Source organism: Leguminivora glycinivorella, chromosome 5 (genome assembly GCF_023078275.1).
Source record: "Leguminivora glycinivorella isolate SPB_JAAS2020 chromosome 5, LegGlyc_1.1, whole genome shotgun sequence".
NCBI lineage: Eukaryota > Metazoa > Arthropoda > Insecta > Lepidoptera > Tortricidae > Leguminivora > Leguminivora glycinivorella.
Window position 1 is genome coordinate 6,451,838 of NC_062975.1, and position 14,145 is coordinate 6,465,982.

Genomic DNA, 14,145 nt, shown 5'->3' on the forward strand with positions numbered 1-14,145 from the left:
AAATGTTAATACATATTGGTTTTTCTATGGATCTCTTAAATAATACATACTCCAGCTTTTAATAATACGATTGAATAGTCAGTACAAATCTGAGAAGTCAAAAACTTACTACTTATTATACAATAATAATAAATATTATCCGAGTAATTGACATAGAATAAGTACAAAACTGGTCTATTTAGTAATCTATGCCAACATCCAAAATACAGTCTTAGGTTTAAAGTTCACTTCAAATATGATGTCGTAAATCACGAAATTGCGTAAATAAGTAAACTAGACCGTCAAGCTAATAAAAGTATGGATGATGAACTTCGATAGGTGGCACCGAACTACCTAAAAAGTACATAAATGTATTAAAAACATCGACATACTGTGGCGTAAGCACCAAATATATACACAGATAAGACCAGAGTACCTATTGGTTTCGCGAACTATGCCTCTGGTCAATAAATCCGTGATTCGTTCTTATATAAATAATAATATAATAATAAATATTCTAAGCAAAGCTTGTACTATGAGTGCTAAGCGACGATATACATACTTAAATAGATAAATACATACTTATATACATAGAAAACATCCATGACTCAGGAACAAATATCTGTGCTCATCACACAAATAAATGCCCTTACCGGGATTCGAACCCAGGACCGCGGGTCAGCAGGCAGGGTCACTACCGACTGAGCCAGACCGGTCGTCAAATAAAACTATAAACTTATATCGTAGGTAGTGGTGCCAAGTAGTTTTCCCAAACATTAAATTTATCAATCTTCTAGATGGCCAGTAATCTTGATGAGAATGGAGTATCGGCAACGCATGCTTTATCTCTTGTTCTTATTCTTCATGGTGAGCCGCCGCCAGAAGCTGGTCTTCTCCGCCGGCGGCTGCTCCTCCCTGGCCTCCTCGCCCCTCGTCTCTCCTCGCAGCATGTCCAGGAACGTCGGATCATTTTTCCGTACGTTCTTCTCAATTTTCACAGCCTCGGCGCTCAATTCTGCCTTTAGTTTCTCAGGGCTCGTGTTCTCGACCTTAAACTCGTTAGGGTCTTCAACGAACGCCTGCTGGAGATCCCGCATGATCTTCTTCCGTATAGTCTTCTTCATGCTGAGGTGTCGTTCTAAGGTTTTGACGTCACCGTTCGTGTAGGTGCGGTAATCGTCCTTCTTTTTCTTGGACTTCTTGCCTTTGTCGTCGTCTTCGAAGCTCTTGGTGTCGTACTGCTGGTTGAGGCCGAAGATGTCCCGCAGGTGCGGGATGGCGCGCTCGGACGTCATTCTGGTTGTGTAGGCGACTGCCTCGTGCTTAGATCACAGACACCTCATTGTGGGACCTGGAATTGAGAAAATAAAATATTTAGAATAAGACTATCACTTTTATTTTATCTTTTCTATGTATGCTTTATATTTCCAGCATTTATTGATGTTACGATTTTGATTTTGTGTAGACAAAATGGAAAACAATTGCAATTTCATTAGGATACTAATATCTCATCGTTACATGTTCTGAAAACCGTGGGAAATAATGAATGTTGATTGTTTCGACAACACGCAATATTTGACTTGTTTTATAAGCACGCAATTATCTTAAACGAGTTTCCTGTGCAGTGTGCAGGTAGGGCTGCCATCTCGAATTTCGCCAAACCCGGACAAAGATACAAAAAACCCGGACATTTGGCGAAAATCGCATTTTTTCCCCGGACGAGTCAGAATTTATTTTTAAAAAACATGACCTTTAATTTTAATAAATTTATTTTTTTAATTTCACACCATGTATTTTTGCGAGAAGAAACACCAAAAAAATGTTTTTAATGTTTTCAATTTTATGTTTTTTCTACTCAGAATAACGAGCCCTTTCGATCTAGGGCAAAAAACAGGAGACAGAAAAGTGGTCAAAAAATTTTCTATTATTTTGCGTAAATACTTTCCACTTTGTAACCGTTGTACAAAGTGTTTGGAAAATGGTTCGAAGTGGAAAAATTAAATTTGGGACGCCTTTTTTTACCTAGTAGGATCGAAAGGGCACGTTAATTCTGAGTAGGGAAAACGTTAAATTTACCTATTTTACAAAAAAAAGTTTTTGAATCTTTTTTCACGAAAATGGCCATTTGCAATAAACAATAACAAAGACAAAAAAATTCTTACAAAAAAATTAAATTTGTCTTTTTTGAGGTTTATACTGAGTTACTAGGTCAAATTAGAAAGAGTTCAAATTGCACATAATTATCAAAACTATTTCTTATAATTGTTTTGTTGAAGACAAAAAAAGAATTTTAAGGATATTGTTAAAAAATTACCGTTCTTCCCCCGCCCCCCTTATCTCCCGAAGTTTACCAACGAAAAATTGTGAACATTTTACGAAACATTATGCTAAATATTACAGGAAAAATTGAATCGAGTGTGTATCTTGGAAACTGTTTTTTTAATTGACAAAAAACTTCTCGATTTCAATTTTACCACCCTTGCATATACAAATTATACATCCATATCATATTTCAAAATTATACGAGATTTTACTTAAAACATTCTTTTAAATAAAGTAAAAACTGTCGAAATCGGTTAACATTATAAAGTATTTTCCCTGAAAAACCATCATACAATACAGGTCGCACAAATTAGTTAGAGAATTCACTGAGAGATGGCACTATACTATACACAATAATGTTCATTCTAAAGGGTGAACACTATTAAACTGTCGCCGGTCGAACATGCTACAGAAGAGAAAATAAAAATCTTAAATACTTAAAACTTTTTATATAACTAATTTTACATTACGTACAATCGATAAAAAAAATTATAAGGGCTATTTCAAGGACCGACGAGAAAATTCCCGGACTTTACTTTTGATGTGATTCATCGACCTTTGCACGGAATCGTCTGTTATCAATTTGGTGCATTTAATCCATTTCCGCTGAAAGTCTGGCAATGAAGTTGCAGGTTGGCAAGTTTTTCGTAATTTGCTTTTTATATTTGCCTAATATTGTTCAATTGGGCGAAGTTGGGGACAGTTAGGCGGGTTGCTCTCCTTAGGTACTAACTCTACTGAATTCGCCTTATACCATTCCAAAGTGCGAGAAGAGTAATGGCAGCTTGCTAAGTCTGGCCAAAATAATGTTGAGGAAGTGTGTTTCTTAATGAATGGTAATAGTCTCTTTTTCAAGCATTCTGATATATATATACATCAGTGTTGATTGTCCCAGTAGTAATAAATGGTGAGCTCCTCAAGCCGCACTGACATATAGCTTGCCAAACAAGGTATTTCTTAGCAAATTTTTCTACTGCGAGAACCTTTTTCGACTCGTCAAGATTCGAGGCGTCACGAGCTGAATAGTACTGGTTACCTGGTAAAGACTCAAAGTCTACCTTGACATAAGTTTCATCGTCTATAATTAGGCAACATTTTTTCTCAATCAATAAGGCATACAACAACCTGGAACGTCTTACCGCACGATTAAACTGATCCACAGTTCTCTTTGGAGCCTTTTGCTTCTTATATGTTTTAATGCCGCAAACTTTTTTAATTTTTTGAACATTTGACTGACTAGTTCCCACTTTTTTCGCCACATCCCGGGAAGAGATACACGGATTCTTCTCAAATAGCTTGCACACCTTTCTTTGTAACTTAACATTAGATTTTCTGGTAGGTTGACCCTCACGCCGCTTCCTATCTATAGATTCACCTTGTTTAATTTTTTTTAGGGTCCGTTGAACCGTCCTCCTAGTAGTTTGACAAGATTTTGCCAGCTCCAAAGTTGATAAACTGGGATTTTTACTAAATTCATGCAAAATTAATTCACGAGTACTTTTTTTGTGTAACGCCATTTTCATAAATAAAAAACAAATGCATATTTCATGGTTATCAAATAATACAGGAGTGTTCTAAATTTAAAATTTTAAACAATACAAAAAAAAGGTTTGATGCATTACGCTAGAAAAATAAAAAAAGTAGGCGACATTTTAATAGTGTTCACCCTTTAGTACCTATACTTCTAGACAAGTCATTAGAGTTACATATATGAACTGAGTTTTTTTTAACCATTGAAGGTTTGTACGAATACGGTACCCTCGGTGGGCGAGTCCGAGTCGCATTTGGCCGGTTTTTTATTACGTAAACAGATATTAGTTAATCAGCCAACTTAAATTCGCTGATAAATACTTAAATTCAATGAGGTGCTTCCTTACGTGAAAAATGTCCGGGTTTTCCCCGGACACTTCTTGACTCCCCGCCCGGACGGCCCCCGGACGGCCTCCAAACTAGGACAAATCCGGGGAAACCCGGACGGATGGCAGCCCTATGTGCAGGCAATAGGACTTAGATTACTTGATAATTCACAGTAAATTCGGTTCAGTGACGATTCATTAAGAATTAATTCTACAATCTTTTCAGTTGAATTTGATTCTTAAGTACATATTACAATTAAAAAAAAAACTTGGATTAGGTACGTGTATTTCTAGTACAGTAACATAAAACATTGTAGAGACTAACAATAGACTTTTGAATTTCTATCCCGTTGGAAAAGGCGATAAATCAAAATCTTTTTCTTAACGCGCACGCGATTTGTCTTGCGTTGATAGTTTTTATTTCTTTTAAATGAGATTATAACAACATAGTAAAATTTAATTACAGATAGGGATAGGTACCTACTTGATTTAACAACCACTTATTAAAGTTTGTGTGTTAGATTAGTGTGCTGTGCGGCTTAATTATGTACAAGTAATTAAGTACCAGTAAAAGTAATTATGAAAGGCCAGTGTAGACAACAATATTACTGAATAAAATGTATACTTGAATTACAATAACTATATTATAGCGTATATTAAATAGTGCATGCATCATAAAAGGAATAAAAGTTTTCATTATTTTAAAGTCATCTACACCGCGCTATATTATGATGACGTTTTATTATTAATTAATTCGATTATGTAACTATGGCTTCAACGTAGGGCGGGATTTAAGCTAACAGTGGAGGTACGGATACCGTTAGTGCTTAATGACCTGAGTAATTAGTAATTTAATAACTTCACTGAGCCGTGGTTCTGTTTTTGTTATTGACAAAGCAAAACCATTAATCTGAGCACAATATAAACGAAGTGACGATTTGTCAATAGGAAAAAAATTAAATACTAGGACATTTTACAACAGTATCTTTTCTTTATTTCTTTTAAGTCTTCAGGCTAGGCTATTAAATAAATTTTATAATACGAATATAAAAGTAAAATACAAAACCACTTACAAAACAATTAAAAAAAAACATATTATAAAAAACCTAACCTAGGGTGCCGCTAGCAGCGAGGCAGGGTCCAAGCTGCCGGTGGTTAAGGATGCAGAGAGAGAGAGGAACCGTCGGACTATCCGCGCCGTATCCAAGATCACCGCCTTCTGCATCTGATCCCACCACCTAGCGAGAGTCTCTCGAGATGTTGGTCGAGACTCTTCGCTATGAGACCGTTCGCTGAGACGACTATCGGGACAATGATCGTCGAATCAACATCCCACTTGGCGGTTATCTCGTGAGCCAAGTCCAGGTACTTACTGGACTTGTCCTTCTCGTTCTTCACGAGATACAAGTTTTTTTTAAGATTATGAATTTTTAAGACTGTCTGTGGGGAGCCAATAAATTTGGTATTATATACTGTGATATGAATTATGAACATAGAAACCGTACCAAGTTGATAGATTTAGCTCCATTCAATAAGAGTAAAATACCATGCATGAAAAAAGATTGGTCACCCTAGTCGTAAAACCACACATAGCTATTTTTTTCTTTAAAGGTCATATTTATCGTTCTAAACCTATTCGCGGGAATTTTGATATCATTTGAGACAATGAAAACAATATAATGATTAGAACTAACCAAGATTACAAGCAAAATAGAAGAAAATTGATTGTCAGTGAGGTTTATGAACATTTTGGTAAAATAAGTACTTACTTGTGAAATCTTATGTCGGATTTCGGTTTCCATTTACTTCCACAATGCTGCACTATGCAATACATTGCGCATAACTTAAGGAAACCGACGAAAAATGTTTATATCACAAAAGAAAACTCTGAATTGGTGAATTACTTTTGACAATTCTGACATATCGGGCATATTTCTTTATTATTAGTGTTCCCATAGTACGCAGGAGGTAAATACCGGAGAAATAAGGTTTTTGCTTGAGTGCTTTTTTGTATAATACAAAGAAAACTAAGTCAATTTGATTGAAGAATGTTTTATACGTTTTTTTTAGTAACTAATCTGGCAATACATCACAGTGTCGGAAAGAGATAGAACATAGGAGTAAAGGTGAATGAACCTGGCTTCAACTCATTGGTCGGCACGCACTATCCAGAGATATATATAAAATTCTTGGTTTGCTGTGACGTTGACGTTTGATTTATATTTCTTTTTAATGTATATTTTAGTGTTCAGTTCTTACTTTATTTCCTGTTGAATTGTATACTTTTTACTGTTTTCTTTTTTAAATTTGACTTTTTTTTGTGTAAATGGTTGACTGGTGGGGTAAACCGAAAGTACCCGACGAAAAGTCGATAGTTATTATTTTTACTTGTGTTTTTACGCACGTTTAATATTTATTATATATCTATATCTATTTTATATATTAGTACCTACCTGGTGAATTATTATGTCTGATGATGAATCGTTTCTTTCAGCATGCGACTTGTCAGCTTCTTTTCATTCCTTCAACAACAGTGTATCAGAGCCGGACACCCTCGGTTGTGTCCTTGAACGCACTTTCATAACATCCACTAAACATTTTAACGCATGTCACATCAACGCGCAAAGTATCCCTAGCCACTACAACGACCTCCTTGATTCTTTTACTTCGGACAATATTAACGCTATTCTCATTTCTGAAACTTGGCTCAAACCTACCCTCGATTCTACTTCATACAGTCTACCTGGTTTTGTGTTGCTGCGGAACGACCGCATTGGTAAACGTGGCGGAGGGGTTGCCATTTACCTCCGTAGCAATATACCATATAAAATAATTTCATCTTCTCCATCTCAGTTTTCGGGTTCTATGGAATATTTAGTGTTAGAAATAAATATAGGAGGGACAAAGGCCGTGCTGGGTGTAGTGTACTGTCCACCTAACACTGACTATTTCTTGGAACTTGAGACTCTTTTTACCTCTCTTAGCGTGGATTACGAACATCAGATAATCATGGGCGATTTCAATACTGACCTTTTAAAGAACAATCGTAGGACGCGTAAACTTACTGCCATCATAGAGTCTGCCGATCTCTCTGTGCTTCCCCTTTTGCCTACTCACCATAATATTGACACAGCTGACTCGTGGTTAGACCTTATTATCGTCGCATGCATGGACCGCGTGAACATGGTTGGCCAGTTCCCCGCTCCAGGTTTTTCACATCACGATCTTGTCTATGTAAGCTATCGTCTTCGACCTCCTAAGCCGCAGCGTGTAACTATCCAACTCCGCAGTTTTGCCAGACTAGACGTGCAAGCCTTACAGACCGATGCGCGCGCGGTGGACTGGTCGGCGACGTTGTTAGCTCCATCTGTTGATGAAGCGGTGGCGGCCCTTAACTCGTCAGTTCTTAAACTTTTCAATATCCATGCACCCGTGCGCACAGTAAGACTGAAGAGGCCGCCAGCGCCGTGGATTACGCGAGACGTTCGTGTTGCGATGACTAGGCGAGATCGAGCTTTTCGTAAATTTAAACGCGATCGCTGCGAGGAGAATTGGTGCCAATTTAAGGCTGCCAGAAATAAATGCAACCAGATGGTAAGAGCAGCTAAACGTAAATTTATCCACCATAACATTGCCATGTCATCACCGGCTGACACGTGGAAATTTTTAAAATCAATCGGTATAGTTAAGTCTCCGGGTAAATTAACATCTTCAGCTTTTTCTGTAGACGATCTAAATTCTCATTTTGCAAAATCATCTTCTTTAGATTCTGTTACTAAAATAAATAGTATTGCTGAAATTAGTGCCCTGCCTTGCCTTACCACACACACTTTCTGTCTTACCCCAGCCACAGATGAGGAAATTAGAAAAGTGATAATTTCTATTAAATCGAATGCTGTTGGCCATGATGATGTAAGTAGGACTATGATCACTTCCATTTTAGAATGTATTCTCCCGGTTATAACGCACGTTATTAACTTTTCCATGTCATCTGGGGTTTTTCCTTCGCTGTGGCGTCACGCCCATGTCATTCCACTTCCAAAAGTTTCCAACCCCAGTGCTCTCAAAGATTTCGGCCCATTTCTATTCTTCCTTTTCTTTCAAAAATATTAGAAGCAATAGTCCATAAACAACTGTCTACTTACATCCACTCCAACCAACTGCTTACTTCACTCCAGTCCGGTTTTCGTCGTGGCCACAGTACTTCCACTGCTTTGCTGAAAGTGGTCGATGACGTGAGACTCGGTATGGACTCTTCGTTGTTAACAGTGTTAGTTCTTATCGATTTCTCAAATGCATTTAATGCTGTCAATCATGATCTGTTACTGGCCACTCTCAGGCACTTGAATGTATCTGCATCTGTGGCTGGGTGGTTTTCTTCGTATCTGGAGGACCGCCGACAGATGGTCCGTGCTGACCGTACGACTTCTGACTGGTGCACGATTACATCTGGAGTTCCACAAGGGGGAATCCTATCACCACTTCTCTTCTCTATTTTTATCAATCTCGTTACTACTAAATTAAAATGCTCTTACCATCTGTATGCTGATGACTTGCAGCTTTACACAACAGCAGGTGTAAAAGATTTGGATCAGGCCATTGCTGAAATTAACATGGACCTTAACCACATTTCCACTTGGTCACATTGCTTTGGCATCACAGTTAACCCAGCAAAATGCCAGGCTATATTACTCGGCAGCCCCCGCCTACTCTCTGGGGTGAAGATGGCTGACTTGGTGCCAGTTCTCTTCGAGCAAGAAGTTATACCTTTTGTGTCGCAAGTGAAGAATCTGGGGCTAATAATCGACAGTGGGCTTACATGGGAACCTCAGGTGTCCGATGTTAGTCGTAGAGTGACTAACACATTGAGAGCACTCTACCGTTTTAAATATTTTCTCCCGGTCAGCACAAAAACTCTCCTCGTCCAAGCTCTTGTTCTGCCAGTACTTGATTACGCTGATGTTTGTTATTCTAATCTCACCCAAGATTCTTTGAATAAGTTAGAGCGGTTACTTAATAACTGTATTCGTTTCGTTTTTGGCCTTCGTAAGTACGACCACATCTCTTCTTTCCGTAGAATGCTCAATTGGCTTCCTATTCGAGAACGTAGGTCCCTTCGTACTTTATGTACTCTATACTCGATTCTCTTTGACCCGTCAGCCCCCGAATATCTCCGCTCGAAATTCAAATTTGATACACCACGCCCTGGCGCTGATCTTCGTTCCTCTCGTAGTTTAAGGCTTATTGTCCCTCAACATCGTACCGGTTTTATGTCCAACTCTTTTACTGTCCAGGCAATTAGACTTTGGAACTCTCTTCCTCTCTCAATTAGACAAGCACAGACCAAATGCATTCAAGCGCATGTTGCGCAAGTATTTCCTTGACAAAGTTTCTTCATCGTCATCTTAATGATTCACACTAGGTATATCAATGTAAATATATATGTATGTTTATTTTTATTACGTATATATGTAAGTTTATCTTGAATATGTATAGTTTAATATTCATCTATCCATAGTTTAGGTTACAGTTTCCTTTTCCTTCTTTTTATTAAGACACTGCACCTACTTAATCTTTCTGGTTTAGCCCATTGGTTGACTGGTAGAGAATGCCTTGAGGCATTAAGTCCGCCATTTGTATCTTATTTTGTTGTGCAATAAAGATTAAATAAATAAATAAATAATATAATTAAGTTCAAAATCATTGAATAGTTTATAGTAGGTACTAAATAATTACTAATTAGTAATTACCTCGTAATTACCTGCCGTTAAATGTGCCTGATTTTTATTGTTGTAGGTACCCCATTTGATGTGGATATACCTAATTATTTAGGTAAGTAGGTACATATTTCTTGTAATTTCGGTGCTACTAGCATATGCCCTAAATCAAGCATACCTACAATCTAAATTTAAATGAAACTTCAAATTTGGGAGCAAATTGTAAAGGAAAAGAGATGGAAATTATTGACATATCCATACTAATATTACAAATGGGAAAGTGTGTGTGTCTGTTTGTGTGTCCGTCTTTCACGGCAAAACGGAGCGACGAATTGACGTGATTTTTTAAGTGGAGATAGTTGAAGGGATGGAGAGTGACATAGACTACTTTTTTGTCTCTTTCTAACGCGAGCGAAGCCGCGGGCAAAAGCTAGTAATATATAAAGCTCTTCTGTATTGGCGCGACAGAGCCAAACTGCGTTTCGATCGGCGTCTAGCGTCAACGATTGTCATTTTGGCTAGGCCGACCGAGAGGTTAAATAGCCACCCTGTATTAAACCTAACCTCCGGCATTAAGTCCGTGTTTTCTGTAATTTTGATGGATCAGTCTTAAAATAAATTAAATCACCTTAATTATCCCTTATATTATCTATCACCCGATACAGCTACATATATACTATATATAGGATATAGGATAATGTGAAAGGGCCCTTGTTATGTACGTTAATCTGGCCATCTCAGACGCGCTGACGTCTGACGCACAATGCAGCCACTATAAACAACGGAGGCTGCGTACCGTGAAGCCTGGTGCTCGAGAACACAAGTGCTATAAAAACTTACGTTTATACAGGCTGAAAGAAAAAGGACCAGCCAGTTTGGTTCTGTCGCGCCAGAGCGATAGAGATAGATTGCATTTCCGCGGCGTTTGACGTCGCAGAAATGCTATTCGGCTACGGGGCCAGCCATACTTTGCATAGTAAGATTAGGTATGTTATGACTTGAGGTACTTAAGCTTATGAACAACTTTTATTATGGGACTAATGGTGAAATCGCGAAAAAAATTGACTGTTCTATACATTCCGGCTGACGTGGCACACATTGGTTCATTTTTATTTCGCGATTTCAGCATTTATCTCATAATAAAAGTTGTTCATTATGACCTCTAAAAAAACTGGTACAATATGGCTGGTCCTTTTTATTTCTGCATCTAGCACTATGGCACTTGAAATATCTATTCATGATAGGAGTAGAAAGAGCAAATGCAATTGAATTATACTTACAATTTACACAGATGAAAATACACCTAATATAAAGTAACACACGAAAAACGCAACAGCTAATCACAAATAAAAAATAAAAAACTCAATATGTTTCTAAACCATTTTTACAAATTCTTCTATTTTTACTGGGCACTACCTTAATAACTATAATACCTATTATAATTATTTTAATGTAACTCCGCCCCCGCCAGAACACGTGCTGTCTGGATTTAGAAACCTCAACTCAACATTAAAGTGACAGTACAAAAGCTGCTCATTATATAAAAAAGGTTTTGAAAAAAGCAACCGCAAAGATTTTCGCACGCGACCGTAGTTGCATTGTGGAAAATTGCGCTCGACTGCATCACTGCCTTCCCAACTCACAAAACGTTTTCAACAGTACGTTTGTCCCCAGAATATCTAGACCTGCACAACTTGCCATGTCGCGCGCGAGTACATACTTGAGTTGCGCTTGATGTATGGACTCGCGCGCGATAAGGCAAGTTGTGCTAAAGGGTCTGGGGGTCTACGCAAGTTGACGCATCGAATGACAATGTCAGAGGGTACTGAAGTTTTTTGTGACTATGGCCCGATTCGTCAAATATTTGATCTAGATTCGATATGGATCGGATATGCCAGTGTCTAAAACAGTTTTTTGTTGAAAAAAGTTGCAGTAAATCCTTACTGAAATCTTAGAATCGTTGCTCGCATACGGCAAGATTTTTTTAAATATACTTAGGTACATGTACTTTATATCTACATACATGTGTTTTCTTGTCTTTTTACAACATTTTTTTATTTTTCCACAAGTCTCTTCATTACAACATTGCTCTAAACTAAACATCTTGGCTAGACCCCCAGGACACAACACACATATGACATATACCTCCAAATAAATCGGATATTATTAAGTATCTTGTTGTTCGCAAGTCATTTTGATAGATTTTGAGTGGCATTTCACATTTATAGGCACATTTATAGTATGATAATATTTCTCAATGCTGGTTAAGTTTGACTCAATGGGCCCGCTTTTTCTTGTGAAGAGCAACGCAGGGATGGTTGATAAATCAAGTTGGTGGTTGACAATCAAGCAAAAATAGACTCTTTTAACAATAACATAAGAACACAGACGTGTAACCAAACGTTGGCAGATCTGGCCGACTTAACAAAAGGAGTGTTAACTATATTCTGTTCTGCATAACAGTTTGACAATAATGCATAGATTGTTCTCGAACGTGATGGACTTTCCTTGCTTTTATCACGTCATTTGCAAAATATTTGACCCGTGACGACGTTTCATTCTTTACAAAAATACAATTGCTCTAAATGCTAAAATCTTACGCACCTACTTGTGAACAAAATTGAAGTCAAAAGAAACGAAAGAAGTTTAAGACTAGTCGAGGTTATAGATTAAAAGATTAGTATTTCTGACGATGACTTTCACAAATGGTCGGATTACAGTTACTGGATGCTGGAAAGTAACTAAAGCTTAAATATCATCTGGTTACATAAACTGAGCATCAGAATAACTAGCTTAGCTACCGACTGGGTTCAAGACCTTAATCCTTTTCTGTCGAGGGGTTCCTTTGGCTATTCGATTGCATCATCATAATAATTATATCAGTTCGGTATCAACAGTTACATAGTCATTGATACTTATTGGCCAAATTTCAATGGGAACTTATAGGCTAAAATAATATTACTACAATACGTTAATCAAATGAACATCTAGATAAGATATACGAGTACGAGACTTAGAGATTTTAAGTAGATATTATATTTTAGGTAGGTAGTTACTCTTTAAGTTAACGCAATACAGTGGAAAATAAATAAATATGTATAATAGCTTATAAAATGTTAGTGCAAAAAATTCTAGACACATAAGAAAGCCAGACGATATTATGCGATATGCGATTCTTACGAAGTTAAAACTAAATCCGAGCTCTGTCTATTTAAACCATCGACACAATCTATGTCTCGCACTTAAGCTAAAATAAACCAGACGCTACAAAAAGATGAAACCCTTCCAGAGAACAAGTGTGAAACACAAACAGTGGACCGTTGTTCGTTATTTGTCCGATCGGCGATCGGAAGCCGACAGACGGGCCCCAGACTATTGAGTGGTTACACCCTCCTCAAATAGATTACTGCAAGTTTAGACGCGGGTTTATTGCCTTTGTTTTGTGACGGTTTGTAGATTGCACTGCTGGGATCTAAACGGGATTTATTTCGTGATATATTTCAATTATATCATTCAGACCACATATTTTAATTTCAGTATAATGACTAAACGTAAGTACTTACTTACGTACAGTAAACGGTCATAAAGAATGCACATCGGTTTTTCATCTTCGTAGAGCGTTGTCTCGTTCTTGCTTATATTATTGTCTCTTTCCAAAGATCGATCTGCATTCTTTATGGCCGTTTACTGTATATAATTCTGCAATTATTTACATTACACCGTTTTTTTATTTATTTAAACGATGCAGTTAAAATAAATGCCAAAAGGACTATTTTCTAGGTGGAAGATAATATTTATCTCTGAAATTGTTACTTTTGTATTGTAAAAAGTTAAAAACCTTCTACGCATCTTCTACGCATTACACACGCCACATCTACCACAGAATCTATCTACAGTTTACTAAACCGTCTCATACTGGCGCTTTAACAGCTGACATTAACATTGACCGGGGTCGCTGCACTTTACCTAACACGCATGATTGGCGGCCATCTTGTGACGTCATCGCGCCGTGTGTGGAAACGGTGGAAGTAGGATTTGATTTGACTTCCACTTAGAAAATGGCAAGTTTTTTTATCGCAATCGCAAGTTTAAAGGCCCTACATAGAAGAAATCGAACTAGATATTTTTTCAAGCAAAAATTACACTAATCTTAATACTGACATATCTAAACCATATCGTATCTAGAGCTAATATTTTACGTATCTTAAAATTTGAATCGACCCGAAAGACAAAGTAAATTATACAGAAACTGAAATGATTAAAATGTATCA

At 37.3% G+C, this 14,145-nt stretch overlaps 1 protein-coding gene across 1 annotated transcript in view; it reads right to left on the minus strand.

The window, feature by feature from the left end:
* Positions 1-592: 592 nt before the first annotated feature.
* LOC125226266 overlaps positions 593-14,145 on the minus strand; it is a 92,260-nt gene continuing 78,707 nt past the window's right edge. The window contains exon 3 of the mRNA XM_048130197.1: positions 593-1,330. Coding sequence (XP_047986154.1) covers positions 822-1,274 — 453 coding nt within the window. The 5' untranslated portion in view covers positions 1,275-1,330 and the 3' untranslated portion in view covers positions 593-821. The remainder of the gene's footprint in view (positions 1,331-14,145) is intronic.